The following is a 20254-nucleotide window of genomic DNA, read 5'->3' on the forward strand; positions in this document are numbered from 1 at the left end:
TGTTGTTAATCATAACTGGCAGTTTTTTTTTTAAATATTGTTATTTTAAGACTATACGTAGCAAAATAACTAGGAGATTGTATCTATTTTTGTTTGTCATTTCCTAATCATAACATATATTATATATGCACATATTACTTATAATCTTAAGTTTCTGATTTATTTGCAAGTTGTGGTAATAATGTGGAAAGAAATAGTACAATAATGGGGAAAATATTGGATGTTCCACTTAAAACCGCTACACCTCACTTCCATTCTGGAGTTCATAAATAATTCGGTGTTGACCTCACTGCTTGTTGGGCTAATATAGTTGGCTACACTAAAACGTCGCATTACTTCTAGGAAGACGTAATTGTTGAGTTGAGTTCTACATAGGGATGGTACCGAGACCGAGACTAGTCTCGGTCTCGTCTCGGTCTCGTCTCGAATTATCGAGACGAGACCGAGACCGAGACGGACTTTTATATACCGAGACGAGACCGAGACCGAGACGGACTTTTACATACCGAGACGAGACCGAGACCGAGACAGACCTCTATAAATCGAGACGAGACCGAGACGAGACCATGCTCAGTCTCGAAAGTCTCGGTCTCGTCTCGAATATTGATTGTTATTTTTCCTTTACTCAAAATTTGTTTCGTTGCTGTATGAGATAATATGGGAACAGTTGATTGATGTACAGTGGCGTATTTAGGGGGTAGGTATCGGGCTCAAGCCCCTCCCGAAATAAATTTATAATAATTTTTTCGCATTGCACGTACAACACAATTGTTTGTTACCCGTTCCTCAAGCTTCTCTCAAAACAAAATCCAATGCTGTTGTATATTATCTTCTCTCTCTCTCTCTATCATATATATATATATAGGCCGTATATATAGGGCGTATATAAGGTTGCCCATTTTAATCTTTCCACGGAAATATCTCGAAAACGGTTGAACATAAATGAACTGAACAAAAACTCAAATAAGAAATACTATGGGGCAAATCGAACGGCGATGTCATGCTGCTCCCCAGGGCCGCTTTTCATGGGCGCCCGGGGCCCAACTTTAAAATCTTAAATGGAAACATGAGTCGAGTAACACCTCGTTCGATAGGTCTTTAAAAAATAAAAAGCGATGTGGCAAAAGATTTTTCATATCTGTCACCGTATTCAAAATAGCCCGCAAGATATGTTACCTGCATCAGATAAAGGTCTAATAACACTAATATGAAAACGGTTAAATATAAATGAACCAAACAAAAATTTAAATATTAAATTCACGGGGCAAATCGAATGATATTGTCGCGGTGACCCCTGGGCCGGCTTTCATGGGGGTCCAAGCCCAACTTAGAAATTTTAAACGAAAATAAGGGTCAAATGATACCTCGTTCGATAGATCTTCATACACTAAACAGCGTTGTGGCAAAAGATTGTTCATATGGGTCACCGTTTTCAAAATTGCTGCCAAGACATGGTGCCGGTATCAGATAAAACGTCCAGTACCACTAATATGAAAACGGTTGAAGATAATAACGTATGAACGGAATAAAATTCCTATAGGAGATCACAGAGGGTATTTATCATTCCAGGACTCGAAAATGTTGCAACAGAGGAGAAGATGCTTAGAGTAAAAGTGCCATAATGCAAAGGAGGAAATCTAGTTTCTAGAAAATCATCGTTCCAACGTCCTCCGTAAGTGGGTGAAGCAGGACGGGAAGAAACGGTGAAATTGCAAATGAGAACCTTAGTTTTTGCAAATTGTATCTACACAACAAAATTATCTGAAATGTGATTTTATAACAGATAGATGTATGTAATGGAAAATAGGATAGGATAGAGGATAGGTGTCTGTAATAGAAAAAAAAAAAGTAAGTAAAATACTTGTTAAATATTACTTTCCATTTTGATTGCAAGCAATGATTTGTGCAAAAATGAATCAACTGAAATGCGAAACCAATTTGTCGAACAATGCAATTTTAGAACAACGTGTACAAATGTTGGTTTTGTTCAAAAGTCGTCTGCACAATATTGGTTCATTACTTCATTACAATAACAGTCACTTGTACACCGAAGTGTTTCAGACAAACCATATCTATTGCAAGTAAAAGTGGGGTTCTCATTTGAGATTTTACCATTCATTTCCGCTTCACTCATTTATGGAGAGAGATCGGAAAGATAATTTTCTAAGAATTAGATTTCCTCTTTAGCATTATCTCACTTATACTTTAATAATCTTTTTCTCCGTTGGATTATTCTCGAGGCATGGAATAATAAATACCTTCTGCGATTTCCTATACGAATTTTATCCTGTTCATTTATCTCCAAACGTTTTCATATTAGTGGTACTGAACGTTTTATCTAATACAGGCACCATGTCTTGGCGCCCATTTTCAATACGATAACCGATATGAATTTTTTTTACCACAACACTTTTTAGTTTTTAAAGATCTATCGAATGAGATGTCACTTGATATCTAATGAATGAGATATATATAGGGTGGCCCATTATATGTGAGCTAAACCATACTTTGCCTCTTTATCCAGTGTAAAGCAGGATTGAAGCTCATTTTATTCAGTGTATACCTGAACGTTAAGCGGGGATATAGCCCCTATAACCCTTCCCTTGGATCCGCGCCTATATACAGCGGACTTTTTTTTTTTTAATTCGAACTTGGATAATTCGAACAAAAGCTTATTCCCCTTGGAAACTTTATTAAAAACAATAGTAAAAAATCGTGGGTAAATCGAACATTTGAACCTCCTCTTTGGATAATTCGAAGTACTTACAGTGGAAAAATTTGTAGTGTTCGACAAATTGTAAATAGATATAGAACAATGTAATTTCAACTGGTTTTTACTTATCTGTTATCTTATCCAGAAGCGACCATGGGAAAGAGACATTTTGTTGATACCACCTCAGCTGGACTCTCTCACGTTATAGAGAATCCGGCAGAAGATGGTTGGTACGCATCTCTACACCTCCTCAATAACCTGGAAGTCTCCATCTCTTCTGTAGAAATGTCAATGACATCGAACCCTGTCCTCCACTAGCCAATGACTTACAAGAACGAGATATTTGTGCAATTCTTTTTAACTAAACTAAAACAGTGACAAAAAGGGAAGCAGATTCGTTTGTGATCTATTGGCTTGCATTATGCACAATGTCGAATCGCGGCGCCTATTCTAATTCCTTACAAAAATGTGGTCCTTTATAGGTAAGGTGCATTGCATGTTAATTAGTTTTTCATATACAGTACAGTTATTTTGTTCCCTTGCTTTTACTTTAAAATGAGAGTTTTTGGTTAATTCGATTTTTTTCATGTCCCCTTGCACTTCGAATTTAAGTTCTAAATTCACCCTAGTTACATTTCACTTGTTTTAGTTTCACCACCGACCACCTCAAACTCGATCCATACCATATAGCTATATGCAATTATTCAAGGACTTACAGTTAGTAATACACATTGTGTAGATTTTTGGTTTGGTTTGGTTTGGTTTAGTTTAACGTCCCATGATTATGCTAGGGCGTCTAAAGGAGACGTGGAGCTAATGATAATTATAATTGAATCCGAACTAATTCGGTCATTCAACTGTACCCCCACCGGAAATCGAATTCGGGACCACTCGAACCGAAGCCAACCGTGCTAGCCGCTAGACCAAATGGAGGTCCTTACATTGTGTTGATTTAAATCATTGAGTCAGTGTTGCCAGATTTGAATATCGAAAAGTAGCGTGTCTGTGCTCCAAAAATAGCGAATTTGAACTATTTGTAGGCCAAATATATACAGTAGAAATGAATTGTTTGGCAACTAATAACTGCTACTGATTGAATAATTTTTAACATGGGCTGGAAAATGTGCTGGACATATTGCAAGAAATTATGATCGATGAACAAAAACAATTCTAGACAGGATTCCACGAGATAAAAACAGCCTAGGAAACATTCTGATACAAGAAGGTTTGACAAAATCAAGAACAACTGGGGGTTAACCTGAAAAAGAATTGCTCAATAGATAGTTGAGGAGAAGATTTGGAAATACTTCATCCAGCAGTGGATTGACAATGGTTGATTATGATTATGGCTATGATTTTATTATATCTGAACCTCAGAGGTAAAGTAAACCAAGTCATAATTTCGTAATTTCACAGGAGAAGCGAAGAACCATTTACTTAAGTAAGACCTTCAGTACTGTTTTCAAACTATACTAAGTAGTTACAAAGTAGTAGGACGCTTTTAGACTTAAATTGTTACACCACTAGAAAGAACATAGTCTATTAAAAAGGTATTCTTAACCGAAAAATGACTTAGCATTGTCTACCTCTAAAGTTCATGTATATATATATATATATATATATATATATATATATATATATATATATATATATATATATATATATATATATATATATATATATATATATATATATATATATATATATATATATATATATATATATATATATATATATAACTTTTACTAGGTAAGGTAGGGTAAAAACAGATCAAAATTTAACGAAATTCATACAGCGAAAAACAAATTTGATCCTTCATATTGCATCAAAACTACGAAAATTAATACAAAAGAAAACTAGAAAGTTAAGAATCACTTGTTTTGCCGGGACAGAGAAAATAGATACATATAGCTCGAATTACCTGTATACTTACATAATATGTATGTCCATGTTTCGCAAGTAATTTTCAAGCAATATAAAATTTGAGCGTAATGAACGCATGATTAGTTTTCTCGAATAAAGATCACATGCACCGCTGAGAAAAATGAAATGAAATCTTTGAGTTTTACGTCCCACAGTTATGCCGGTTAGGCTAAAGGAGACGGTGATGATGAGTCATGAATGAAATGGTAGAATGAAGAAAGTGAGAGGAAACGGAGAACCCAGAGGAAACCCACGCATACGGTGTTTGTCCATTACAAAATTCACTTGGTGGGGATTGGAATCGAACCCTGGACCCCAAGCACCAGAGGTGAACGCTCTACCACTGAGCCACCGCGGCCCGATGCACCGCTGAGAACTCAAGAATAAGCTTAATCTATGTTACGGCACTGGATATATCCTTATACATTACGACCTTATAAACTTGTATAAGAAACAGAATGTACTTAAAGTGAGACGCGAACTATACGAAACATAAGACTTTGAATCTAACTTGTTTGGTGGTCCAACCCGAGACCACAGATGCAAAGATGAGTGCTGTAGCTCTCACCATAAGGTTAAGGAAGTGCCTGTTTTTAAGTGTCAATTAAACACAGATGTAAAACGGTAATAAAATATTTGATCGATTTGAAACAAAACATATGGTAGTAATAATTTACTCTATTTGTTAAGATAATGAACGTTATATTCTGTTTTTAAAATGACAATCAAAGCAGAGTGTTTTTGGATAATAACTGTGAAATTGTAAAATTTCAATTTCGGTACGATTAAATACATTCGTGCTGCTATGTGTTGCGTTATCCGTTAGGAGGTATTGAACAATTCTGATTCAAAGGAAGTACTGTATAGTACTGCAGTTAACTTAATAGAGTTTTATTGTATAGGCCCTACTGAGGCTATTTGAGACAAAGTTTATTGCTGAAAGTGAAATATGGGTTAGTATTAGGGTTTTATCCCAGGTATGTTATACCCACTGATGATTGAACCCGGAACACACCCATAAAAAGCATTAGCGCTAGCAAATTAGCCACGAAGTACATCATACCATAATTCTGTCAAGAATGAAGGCAAAAAAGTAAGAACCGGACACGACAGACTGTACGATAATAATGCTTTCACAATTTTAATATCATACTATTTATTTCGAGACTTTCGAGACGAGACCGAGACTTGGCCTTCGAGACCGAGACCGAGATCGAGACAAGCATCTGTTGACCGAGACGAGACCGAGACCGAGACGGCGAATTTTGACTCGAGACGAGATCGAGACCGAGACCGCTACTTATCAACCGAGACGAGACCGAGACTGTACAAAGTCTCGTCTCGTCTCGTCTCGATACCATCCCTAGTTCTACATTTTAAAAGTTATCGTTGTGGAAGTGTTGTGCAGAAATGGCGCAATTAACAATCGAATGCTGAACTCATATTGTGGAGTTGTACACAAAACAGACTCCACTGAAGAGACTAGATGGCACCAACCACAACCAGAAGAAATAAAGATCTGTACAAGAAATGTAGGATTACAGGATTTGTTGAAAATTAATGAAAATAAACGTCCGGCATAAACCGTTATAAAATCCGTTATCAAAATTTGCTGTGTCATTACTATTTGACCTAGAGTCATAGTTCAAACGTCATTTTCTTCAGTATAACGAGCCCTTTCCAACAGTACTCACATGTCCGTCACCTGAACCAGTAAAATCGGGAAAAATCGGTATTTTTTTCTGAAAAATTTATCCCCTCGGAACACTTGCGTCTTTCGGGCCCAGCCCCGGTTTTGTGTAGGAATCTTTAAAACAAACAGGTAAATATCTAAAGGTAAGTACACATAATCCGTATGCAAAGTTTCAATGTGATATCGTAAAAACTAAAGGCGTGAAAAATTTTTGAAATTTGCCTTAAGAAAAGAATAAAAAGTCACGTTCCTTCGTCCTCACTTGGCGCCACCAAGTTGACCAGCCGGTTCAAGAACAAATCTAGGGCAGCGTTGCCAGATCTACTGATTTTGCAGGAGATCTTCTGCTTTTTCTACGTTCTACTGATCTACTGCGAAAGAAAACGAAAAGTTAACAATCTCCTGCTTTTTCCTTACTTCGAGAAATTGAAAAATATATTATTAATAATATTGAATTTTCAATGTTTCATAACATAAAAAGACGAAATGTATCTGTTATAATACACAAAGCTCTATAGAGCATATAGTTATAGAGCTTTACTGTATTAATATGAATCTAAAGAATACAACTGTACGTCATCTTCTATATGCATTATGGTTAGCGTTTTTATGACTTTCTGTAAGATTTACAAATAAGTGTTATTTAGATTGGGACTTGGGTTGGAAGAGTGGCTTAGATCGTTTCTCCACGATCGTCAGCAAGAAATCGTCTTACGCCACGGTCACGTGTGACTGCACCATGTAGCTACGTTATCGCTACGTACATGAAAAGACATTTTCCCACTCCACTTTGCTCTTTCACTACGTTTTACTTCACACATGTGTGTATCAAATAATATTAATATAAATCGGGACTTTTCCCTTTTATTTGCTCAACGTAGTTCATCGGAAACGAATTCTGGACTTCTTGTTTTGACTACTGCCCCCTTAATAATGGCAAATGTTATTACCCCCCGAATTCACATTCAAACGCCACCACTGTATGTGTCTACTGCTTTCTTCTGTTTTTTTATCTTCGAATCTCCTGCTTTTCCAACTGACTCGTCTGGCAACACTGATCTAGGGTGTTCTTTAAACTTGACCGATAAAAGACCCGGCTCAAATACCTGTTATAAAACCTAAATAAGCGGCCAAAGATGATACTACGCCATGGTAACAAAAGTTACCAAAAATCCTAAAAGGGTTAATCTATTCTCTCTTTTTTTTTAAGTTTTACGTCCCACGCTTATGCCGGTTAGGCTAAAGGAGACGGTGATAATGAGAGATGAGTGAAATGGTGGAATGAAGAAAGTGGGAGGAAACGGGAGAACCCCGAGAAAACCCACGAGCACGGTGTTTGTCCACCACAAAGTTCACTTGGCGGGGGCTGGGATCGAACCCGAGACCCCAAGCACCAGAGGTGAACGCTCTACCACTGAGCCACCGCGCCCCCCAGGTTAATCTATTGGAACCAGTATTTGTAGATATATCTACTCGCACTTTAAGTTTGAGTATTGAATTCCCACAGCTTGGGAAATCTACCATAGTTTCACACTGTCAAACGAACCGCACTTATTATTATTATTATTATTATTATTATTATTATTATTATTATTATTATTATTATTATTATTATTATTATTATTATTATTAATACAAAACAATGAGCTCTAGTTACCCATTGTTTTCTGTATTGTTGATCGTATTTGTAGGTAGTAGCATCATTTTAGCTTGTACTTGGGAGATGATAGTGGGAGGAACCACCAATATAAGTAATTTTACATTTTTCATTACTATGTTATTACTACCACTAATTTAAATTTAATTCTCACTTCTACAAAAAAAATGGCTTTCTATTGATAGTACTGTAATACTTGTGGCTCTCAAGAGAAACTCTTCAAAATTATATTTAAAAACTTTGAAGGTTTGAATAGTTCTCTGTTAGATGGCAAGAGATAATGAAAACAAAGCAAAACTGAAGAGTAGTCAAATTGTCCTCGTTTAACTAACTGTTCGTAGCTTCCACTGATTCAAGCGAATAATAATAATAATAATAATAATAATAATAATAATAATAATAATAATAATAATAATAATAATAATAATAATAATAATAATAATAAAGAAACATATACCTACTTAGAACTAAAGAAGCTTGAGTACAGAATAAGTGCGTAACGCTAAAGTCGCTAGATTTGTAACTAAGTCGCTAAATCGTCATTTGAAAACACTAGACAACGTTGCCAATCTGATTTTTTTTTCCGCTATCTTAGAAATCGAATAACAAATATAGCGAATTTTCCCTCAGATTGGCAACACTGTCTCGATGTCAGGCAAACTATGGTACTTCTAATTTTCGCAGTTGTTTCACTAGTGGCGAATATAGTCCGGGGCCTAGACCCTCCAGTTTTTTGATCGACAAAAATAATTTAAGCTTTTTTTTTTTTTTTTTTTTTTTTTGAAATTTAGAGTAAACTCACGATATTCCTATCATAGTCTGAGTTCTGGCTGCCCCCACCTTCAGTTTTTAGCTTCTAGATCCACCACTGTATTTTACACACTATTTTGGGGCGGGATTAATATAGAGCATTCAAACAAAGACTTAATAATTATAAGTAAATATATTTAACAATATATTATATTTTAAACTAATGTATTACTGTAAACACTTGACAATATTCATTGATGGCAGTAGTAATGGTGTCTTGGTTCTCATAGCCAATAGCTATGTTTTTACAAAATTAATTTTTCAATAAATATATAGAGCGATCAGCACAATGGAATCAAGTTCAAATATCAAAGTTGTGAAACAAGAATTTTAGGAATGATCCAAAAGATGGATCAAAAGATTGCAATCTTGACCAAAAACACTAGTCGACAAAAAAAAAAAAAAAAAAAAAAAGCTTTTTCTCTGGCACACAAAAGAAAATAGTTGATTCTGATAGAACTTTTCATGTAAAATTCGAATCTACAATCAGTTTTTCTCCATCACCATGAGTTTTCCCGTGATAGAGGGATTTTCGGGAAATTTTCCCTCAAATATCTTTTTTTTTTTTAACCATTTTCATACCTGTAGCTCGGGTACCCTTAGTTATATAAACACACAAATTATATTGTATATTAGCTTGATTTATACTTAGTAAGCATTCTAAGTTTCATAAGAATCGCATTATTATTTCTAGAAAAATAAACATATTTATCTAAAAATATGCTATGTGTACTGTTCATTTTACCATATTCATTAGTGCAGATAAAATCACATATAACTTCCACGAAAATTACAATATAAGCATGGATTATACCTCATTGGATTTGAAATAAAACATATTTTTAATGATGTATACACCGTGTCACCATTTTTTGTATGAGGGAATTTGTAGAGGGATTTTGTGGGAAATTCCCTCCAAAAAGTAGTTTATAAGATTTTTTTGTCTCAACTTGCTATTTGTATATAGTGATACAGAAACAGGAACTGCACTAAAACATAATTTTATGTCTACTTAATAAATAATACAAAAGAAGTGAGTGGTATCTTCTTAATAAATGAACACTTACTTACCTTAACTAAAATGTTTTAGTTGTCGACTTTCTTCTGTGTTTGGCTTCAGGAACATCTCTTTTGAGTATCCAACAGTAATTAGCTAGCATTTGTGAACTGCACTGTCCCTGGTATCTCTTCTCCATGGAGGAAATGTCCTGATGAAAACGTTTCCCATGCTCATCACTAACAGCACGAAGGTGGAAAGAAATCCAGGTGGTTGTCTAGAAAGTGAACTTTAAGGGACATGTTGCAACCCATTTCTTTGAATGATTGCAGGAAATCACTCACAATTTCACGGTAATTTGGAGCTTTCTGGTTTCATAAAAAAATCTCTGTTAAACATTTAAATGAACACCAAGCTGCTTTCTCAACCGGAGTTAAGAGATGCTCAAATGTTTGGTCACGAATCAAACATCGTATGTGGGGGCCTACAAAAATCCCTTTCTTGATTTTAGCGTCACTAACCCGAGGAAATTTTTCCTTGAGGTAACAAAATCCTGCATTACTTTTGTCCATTGCCTTATCAAAATTTTTGAAGAGCCCCAACTTTATGTGAAGAGGAGGTAGAATTATCTTATCAGGGCTCACCAGTGAGGAATAAACAACATTTTTCTGTCCAGGAGTTAATACACGCTTTGGCCATTCCTTCTTGTTGTAATGTTCCGCTTTGTTCCTGCTGTCCCATTCGCAGAGGAACCAACAATATTTCGTATAACCAATCTGCAAACCCATTAACAAAGAAATAACTTTTAAATCACAGTAAACGGGCCACTTGTATTTCTCATACTGAATTCTTTCTAACACTATTTTGATGTTTTCATAGGTTTCCTTCATATTAGTTGCATAAGCCAAAGGCACTGAAGGAAATTTGTTGCCATTGTGGAAAAGGACAGCCTTCAAACTAGTTTTGGAAGAGCCAATAAACAATCTTCACTCTGTACTTATATGTGCATGTCCGAGTGTATCCATCACAACACAGACATTATTACAATATACTAAATCATTTTCTTGAGAATAGTAGTTTTGAAACTCTGTATGACGGTTTCGAAAAATACACACTTTAGTGTCACAGTGGAGCAGATTCCAGCCTTTAAGTCTAGAAGCAAGTTCTGTCTGTATCTTGGAGAGTTTTAAATGCCGTACGAGGTCATTTAGTTTACCCTGAGTCATCAGATGGGGATCCAATGTAGATGTGCTTCCTACATAAGTACGATCATCTTCTTCATTTGGAACTTCAGTAGTTGCCTCAAGTACGTAATCCTCATTTACCGTAAGATGAGCAGGAGGTACTGGTACAGGTAATTCTGCACTGTGTGGAACTGGCCTAATTGCTGATGGCAAATTAGGGTACTGTACTGTGTGCTTAGACTTACTGGTTATTCCTTTTATCTGTGTCATACAAAAGTAGCAGTCTGAAGAATGATCTTTTGGTTCCCTCCAGATCATCGGTACTGCGAAGTTCATGTTTCGTTCATCATTTGCCCACCCAGTCAGACGTATAACTGATAACACTTACTCACAAGTGAAGTAAAACATCGACGTTGCGATGTAAAAGTCAGCTCCCCACATATATAACAGAAATTATCAGGGTGATTTACACACTTCATCGGCATCTTGTATCCTGTAAGGTATCACACACACATATATACACGGATCTACATTCCATCAATCATGAAGCAGCACAAACGTAACTCAGTACATCACCACACAACACAATCTATTCGAACACCACAACGCACAAACACTTCAACTTACACGCGGTCACACCTAAAACACGTCCAGCTTGGACCGTCACTCAACGCTACTAACAGTCATCAGCCTACGTCAGTCATCAATTTTTTATGCATTGTTGCCAGATCAAAATATTAAAAAGTGACTTATTTTCCACAGAAAGCATACGTGTATTTGTGCTTGTATTTAAGTATCCATCTATGTGCCGACAATAATACGTCAACGTTAGGTTTTGTGTTTGGTAAAAGTCTTACATAGTATATTCTTTATTACCTATAAATAGACACAATAGTTTATATCTCTAGACAGAATAATGCGATTCACATGAAATTAACATTATTTATTACGTAGACATAAAACTATGTTTTAGTGCAGTTCCTGTTTCTGTATCACTATATACAAATAGCAAGTTGAGACAAAGAAATCTTATAAACTACTTTTTGGAGGGAATTTCCCACAAAATCCCTATACAAATTCCCGCATACAAAAATTGCGACATGGTGTACACATCATTGAAAATATGTTTCATTGAAAGTCCAATGAGGTATAAACCGTGCTTGTATTGTAATTTTCGTGGAAGTTATATGCGATTTTATTTGCACTAATGAATATGGTAAAATGAACAGTACACATAGCATATTTTTAGATAAATATGTTTATTTCTCTAGAAATAATATGCGATTCTTATGAAACTTAGAGGGCTTACTAAGTATAAATCAAGCTAACATACAATACAATTTGTGTGTTTATATACCTAAAGGTACCCAAGCTACAGGCACAAACTTGTAAAAAAAAAAAAAAAAAAGGATATTCGAGTGGAAATTTCCCGAAAATCCCTCTGTTACGGGGAAACTGAGGGTGATGGAGAAAAACTGATTGTAGATTCGAATTTTACGTGAAAAGTTCTATTAGAATCAGGTATTTTCATTTCTGTGCCATAATCTTGTTGACTAGTGTAATTAGATGTTGGGTCAGGACCACAAAATTTTTGAGCGGCCTCTAAATCGAGTTTCCGTATATTTTACGGAATAAGCACATCATACTGAGTTAAGTGGTAGTTTTGGTTTGGCTGCACTTTATGTAGTTCTCCAGATATAAGGCGTACAAGAAAATATTTGATTGAATAAAATATATAGAATCTTTTGGATGAGGACCACAAAAATTTTGAATGGACCCTAAATCGAGATTTCATATTTTTTTTTTTTTTTTTTTTTTTTTTTTTAACGGAATAAGCACAATCATACGGAGTTAAGTGGTAATTTTGCTTTGAGTACAGTATATATAGTTATCGAGATATAAGACGTACAAGAAGATTTGTAATTGAATGAAAAACATTGGATTTGTTTGGATCAGAGGCCACAGAAATTTTGGATGGCCCCTAAATCAAGGTTTCGTATTTTTTACGGAATAAGTACATCATATTGAGTTAAGTGGTAGTTTTGGTTTGGATACACTATATGCAGTTCTCTAGATATAAGACGTACAATAAAAACGTTTGGTTGAATGAAATATATTGGATTTTTTTGATCAGGGGCCACAAAAATTTTGAATAGACCCTAAATCGAGTTTTCGTATTTTTTACGGATAAGCACATCATACTGAGTTTCTCCAGACATAAGGCGTACAAGAAAATATTTGATTTAATGAAATATATTGGATTTTTTTGGGATGAGGGACCACAAAAATTTTCAATGGACCCTAAATCGAGTCTTCCTATTTTTTGCGAAATAAGCACATATACTGAGTTAAAGGTAGGTTTGGTTTAGCTACAGTATAGGTAGTTCTCGGGATATAAGGCCTACAAGAAAATTTATAATTGAATGAAAAACTTTCGATTTTTTGGATCAGGGCCCACAAAAATTTTGAATGGCCCCTAAATCGAGATTTCGTATTGTTTACGGAATAAGTACATCATACTGAGTTAAGTGGTAGTTTTGGTTTGGCTACACTATATGTAGTTCTCCAGATATAAGGTCTACAAAAAATTTCTGCCATTGGATCTTTTGATCTAAAAAAAAAAAAAAAAAAAACATAAAGTTTGTACGGTAAGCTTAAGTACATGAAACACTTAACACAAGTCTTTACACGGTAAGAGCTGTTTACATATCTGAACCAGTGCCGGATTTACCTATAAGCTAACAAGCTATAGCTTCGGGCCCCACACTGTTGAGGGTCCCAAAAATTAAAGGAACTTATATGCACTATCCAAAATATAAGGAAAAAAAATAAATAAAGTAAAATCTACGTATAGCAACAGTTTTTCGTTTGTGTAGGCCCATAAGATGTAAGTAATGGGACCCCTTCTGCAAGCCTATCTCCTAAAATATCACTAGTTTCTTCATTTCTCTATATAGGATCCTATGTTTATCTGGACACATAAAGAGCCCCGTTATCTTCAGTAGCTTAGGACCCCACCAAACTTAAATCCAGCTCTGATCTGAACATATACAATTTAAGCTATGAAAGGAGCTTCAGATTTAAATCTTAAAGATAAAATATAGACCGAATTGACCAAACATAGACTTGATTCCCTTCTGCATTGAATGATCTATACGTTCGCTTCAATACTAAACTTACGTATATTCCAGATTTATGCTTCATTTGTAACAACCAACGAATCATTGTCTTAAATTCTTTCATCCTTTTCTAGGAATGACATGTTCACCACGAAGAGCTCACCAGATTTATGCTGAAGCCATCGGGTCACCTAATAATCAATTTTGGGCAGTTGAATGTCCATCATACATAGCATTTTCGCAAGGAAAATGTTCGTCTAATGAGAAAATTCGCATAGGAGAAGATTGTCCAGAAAGGCAAGTACAAATAATTTTTACCTACTAAGTCTATGTCCCTCTTAGGAGTGTAATAATATTTTGTCTTTCAACAGAATTAAAAAAATAATAATTTAATTTAATTATTGTAATTTTTAGTACCAGTATTACTCCTTTGACCGTTGTTAACTCCAATAGGCGTATCCAGAAAATTTGCTAAAAGTCACAAGTTACACATAACATTTCCTGTCCACAAAACAGTTTGCAGACATGTCTGAAGCAGGTCCTTATGCTATACAGTTGATGATGCATGATCACTTCTCCATTCTGAGATATATCTCAGTAGTTTGAGTATGTTGTCCAATGAATGACACTATAACTCGTTGTTTTATATGGTGTATCATTTCACTACGTGTTACTGCACGTGAGAAGAAATCAAAAGAGCACTCATCACATTTGAGTTAGCAAATGGTTGAAATAAACTGAAAACATCAAGTATGGAACAGTAGAAGGAAATTCATAAATCTTTGTCTCCATACATTCACTTATTACAATTCCTCGTCATTCGAATATTTCTTCACTTCTACACAGGAAAAGATCTTGCTTATTACACTGAGTACGAATTGAAATTTGAAGGATGTTCAAAAGTTCCTATCTGCTGAATTCGAACCCGAGCCTCTTATGTAAAAATCCAATGCTATAACCACTTAACACAAACTGTTATTTAGTTGAAACCTTTCAGGTAAGTTTAGACAAGGTATTATGTGCCGCGCAAAGAGATGATCATTAGTTAGTTAATTATCTTCGTGAAATTTTACTGCTTAAGTTATTATTATTGCAATTATTATTATTATTGCTTTACTATAATTATGGTTAAGTGATCGGGGTTGGCTGCAGAGCGTGAACTTCGCCACGTAAAGAAGTCATAAGAAATATAAACGATCATACCAACCTCATCATTTTACAAATTTCATCTGTTTTGTCAGTAATGTGACATATAAGAAAATGAGCCTAGTGCGAAATGTATATACCGGAAATTTAGGAGATATAGTTATGACATTCATGGGTTCAATTCCTGTTTGTTTCTGTTCAGGAAGACATTCTATGACATTTACGAACTCGACGCCAGTGTAAGTGAACTTTTTTTATACAGTTACCTAGGTTTAAATTATATTAATTCCTATCTAGGGATCCAGAGTTATTAACTGCTAGGTTAATCTCACTGTTGGCTCGGACATACTAACTAGACCGACCATATAGCCACTGAACTACACGGTTTGGAACACTGAGTATGAATCAGACCATTGGGGCAATATACGCTAACCATAGATTTTAATTGTTACACTAATGCCGATATAGCTCACTAATAAAATATTATTGGCTTTTATAAACACTAATCTATACGTGTTGAAAGAAAAAAATGAATTAAATATTTTTATGCACTAAAACATAAATTTAAATTATTATGTTATATATAACTAGCATATATTACCCGCTTCGCTGGGTTGAAATGAAAATTTAAATGCACAACTCCATACCTCATGTGTTTAATACCCGTGAGATATGCTGTCTTCGTTTTTAATGGCATCGATTTAAACGGCATCGGAAACATCATTGATCATCTCGGTGACCCCGAAAACATGGATTCGACCATATATATATATATATATATATATATATATATATATATATATATATATATATATATATATATATATATATATATATATATCCATATCCCCCTCCTCCATGTTGCGGGCCATGGCGTCGGAAGTGTGACCGTTCATCTTAGTGACCCCAAAAAATGTTGATTCAGCACTAATATAAGTCATTTTCGATCATTTTTAAATATCTCTTCCTCCCTCTCCCCTTACTGGCGGGGCTGATTTTGGACCTAAACCGGATCGTAAATGTCATTGCTAATCTGAATGATCCGTAAACTAACTATGGATTGGTCACTAATATTGTTCATTTTCGATTATTATTATTATTATAATATAGCTCCTCCTCCCTTCCTCCGTGCTGCGGCACACGGCATCAGAATTCAGCTACTCCTATAACTATGGATTCCACACTAATATTACACATTTTCGATAATTTTTTAAAATGTTTATTCCCCTCCCCTATGTTGTACCCTCCCTCTCCCCAACTATGAGGGTTGAACATGGATTGAAACAGCATCAGAAGTGTCTCTGTTTCCCTCATCGACCCCGAAAACTATGGATTCAACACCAATACCGGTCCTTTTTGATCATTTTTTAAATTTCTCTCCTTCTCCCCCTCCCCCTAGGTATATATAGCTCCTCCTCCCCATCCAGCGTGCTGCGGCACACGACATCAGAATTGTCACTAATTTTAAATCACAACACATAAAATTCACTATAAACTCACTTCACTTTAAGTTACAAATTGGAATATATAATGGCACATGAATTTGATTAATTTTGATATGATAAACCACTTTTTGTACTAGACCCATTAATCACGTTTCGCACTATTTTCGCGGGAGATTCGGTTGACCGGTTGTTCACTGTTTTATTCGTTACCGCTCTTTTACTCGCACTGACTTCTCAGATGGGGAGAAGAAAGTTTCTTGGCGATTTCCATGATCTGTATTTATTTTCAGATGAGCAGTGATGAAAATTTTCCGGAAAATTTTGAAACGGAAAATTTTCCGATTCATAAAAACATACTCCACTTATTCCTACATCATTGTTTAGTCGAGATGTGAGGTGGAAAATTTTCTTCGATATTTTTCCGGAAAATTTTCCGTTCTTAACAAATATCAGTGATTAAGTAACAATTCGTCACTATTCATAAAATTGATTGAATTCATATATAGAAATGTTAAAAACTGAAAGATCGTTTAAAGAATCAGAAAATTTTCATGGCTTAGATAATTTTCAGTACGATGTAGGAACAAGTGGAACAATTTTTCATGAATCGAATGAATAAGTGGAGTATGTTTTTATGAATCGGAAAATATCCATGACTTTTAATAAATTGAAATTTTAAATAATAGAATGGGATATTTGTACTCTACGAACTCGATGTATGTTCTCTACACTTTGCATACACACACACACACACAGAAAAAGAGAGAGACAGAGAGAGAGAGAGAGAGAGAGAGAGAGAGAGAGAGAGAGAGAGAGTAGTTGAATTGAGTTGATTTTGAGTTTAACGTCTCTTTCAACAACGAGACTATATAAAACGGTACCAACTGATTAACGTGGAATCCGAACTACATGAGCTCCCGCTGGGAATCGAAGCCACGTTTTCCATGCCAAAGGCCCGTATGCTAACCGCTTAGCAACGAAGGAGCTAGTAGAGCAAGAGAGAGAGAGAGAAACACTGTAAAAATTTTTATTTCCCAACTTGAAATAGAAAATTTTCCGGTTCCCGAAAGCTAATTGGAAAATTATAATTTGTTGCTGACTAACTTAATGCTTAAATCGTTTAGTTATAAAGGAAGGTAAATGTTTGAATTTAAAAAAAAATCAATAGGGGGGAGGATAAGTAGCCCGGGAATTTAGGTAGGCCAAGAGGATGCTTCCTTTTTCTTCCATGAGTAGAATAGAAGGTTAGATTCACTACAAAATTGTTGTGCACATCATATCACATAAGGTTCACCAGTCTGCAATTCTTGTTATTAAAACTGCAATCAGTATATTTCAGCTTCAACTTGTCTCAAGATTTTCTTTCAGATAAAAACATACACAGATAAAACTGAATATTTCCATATATTTTTTTTCGAAAATGAAATCAGTTAAGTTGAAATGAGATTATAAAAATTCAACCTGTGTTTGCAGGAGCGTTATTTTAGATTTGCCTGCGGGGGTAAAATCTCCACTGACATACGAGTTGCACGTTTTTCTTAGTATATTAGTAGACAATCGATTAAAATATATTTAATTCTCAAAATCAGGTGGGCAGTTGCCCCCTGCTTCCTCGTCTTGTGTATAGCTCCCCGAAACAAAATCCTAAATACGCAACTGATTATTATAATAGTATAATTTACCGCTGATTAAATTTTAAGCATAATTGTTGATTTAGTGCTTACTTAATCGGAGCATTTCATGTACTGCATTTTCTCTGTGCGTTTTTTCTTTTTTTAAGTTTACTGTATTTTTCACACTACACTGTTCGTTTACTGTTTATCGCTTCGATGCTAAAGGTAGACTAACTGACTTCTCTTGCCTGTCTCATAGGGCTGCTGCTCTGAAGGGAATTTTTTTTTTTTCTAACAACGCGAACTGAATAACTTACTGATGCAATAGTTAATTTTAGTCGTGATTTCACAGATTGGGAGGCATTGTGAGGAATCTTTGTTTTCTCTTACCAAACAAGGAGAAGTTGAAGAGTCCAACGCAATTTCTGTCTAAGCAACAGCTCTTGCTCACAAATGTATATGTATATATGTACATTTGAGAAAAGAGAATTTTCAAGATTTTTTAAAATACGAGGGTTATTTAAAATGTTAACATTTTGCACTAATTTCTATGGCACTGTCAATATTGGCATATTGTTCAAAGTAAAACAGGTTTAAATAAGATTCAAAACAATTAATTTAATTTAATGAAGCCCTAGAGTATATCTATCCACTTGTATTATGTGTTTTCGTAATTAATTAAACTTAATTATTTATTTTCAGCAAAGGGAAAACATATTTTCTACGAACAAATGCAGTGTCACCGCTTGCAAGAGGGTTGGATCTATAATAATTCAACATTCCTGTGTGTATGGTACTCAAATACTTTCGAAGATTCTGGCCATATTATGTTATAGAACCAAATGTGAACTTGAAACTCTTGTATATTTAATGTTGTAATATAGACCTAAAAAATAATTATTTCGTAATTCAGAACATTAATAGAGGAAGGTGAAGGGCATATGGAATATTTTGGGAAGTTATTGAATAGCAGTGTATCGGCACAGTACACTAGACTCTTGCTAATCCGTCCCCTGCTCAGTAGTCTGGCCTCTCAGTAATCCGGTGCACATCCAACCAGAAACACGTGCACAATGAATTATCGTGCGCATGCACAACAATGCTTTATATACTTTACGTATTTAAAATTGTACCATTATTTACTGTTGGGAATCACTCTTCTAAAAGAAAATACGTTACGCTAGACCTCAAGCAGAAATTCGAAATTTTAGATAAATTAAATCGAGGTTCTTCGCAGGAAGCCATTGCTGCTGAGTTCAATGTTGGACGAGCAACTATTTATGACATCAAAAAGAATGAATATGTTATTCGACAGTACTTAACACAAATGGATAGTGAGTTGGGAAAAATCAAATAACTGTCAGACACTCAATAATCCGGCACCCATATGTGCCAGGAGTGGCCGGATTAGCGAGAGTCTAGTGTAATATCTTGTTACAATAATTTAACTTTAAATGCTGCCAGCGATGACGTTAACATAGTTGAGGCATATCTGCTCTCTGTTTTGCATTTTCACGGTGTTGGTCGAAAGAATTTCTATGAATACAGAGTATGACATTTTATGGATGTGTTAAGAACATATACTGTACCTATAAATGTGGGAAAATTAAAAATGTAACGCACCTATGCAATATACTACGTTAAAACATATACTGTATATCGAACGAAATCATAAATCCCTCTCTTTTTGAGTTCAATGTATATATTCTTGAGCAATAAGCAACACAGAAAGACGTTCATGCAGTATTTCAGTATTTCGTACAAGGCAAAGCATTATATGGAAAAAATAAAGATCACCAAATTATATTTATACTAGCTCGGTCTTCGAGCGGGAAGTAAAAGACGTAATAAATATAAAACCGAAAGTTGGAATTTTGTAGAAATTTCTCCTTTTTCCCAGTTTTCGTAGTTTGAGGGAAATTTTCGTAATCAAGGGAAATTTCACAGGAAAATT

The 20254-nt window shown here is 35.0% G+C and overlaps 1 protein-coding gene across 1 annotated transcript in view; it reads left to right on the top strand.

Annotated features, from left to right (window-relative positions):
* Positions 1–19657, top strand: part of LOC145685101 (lipase member H-like) — an 81790-nt gene extending 62133 nt beyond the window's left edge. The window contains exons 6-7 of the mRNA XM_081757446.1: positions 14231–14393; positions 19468–19657. Of these exons, the coding sequence (XP_081613572.1) occupies positions 14231–14393; positions 19468–19657 (353 nt within the window). The remainder of the gene's footprint in view (positions 1–14230; positions 14394–19467) is intronic.
* The last annotated feature ends 597 nt before the right edge of the window (positions 19658–20254 follow it).

Source organism: Thermobia domestica, chromosome 5 (assembly GCF_964235325.1).
Source record: "Thermobia domestica chromosome 5, izTheDome1.hap1.1, whole genome shotgun sequence".
Lineage (NCBI taxonomy): Eukaryota > Metazoa > Arthropoda > Insecta > Zygentoma > Lepismatidae > Thermobia > Thermobia domestica.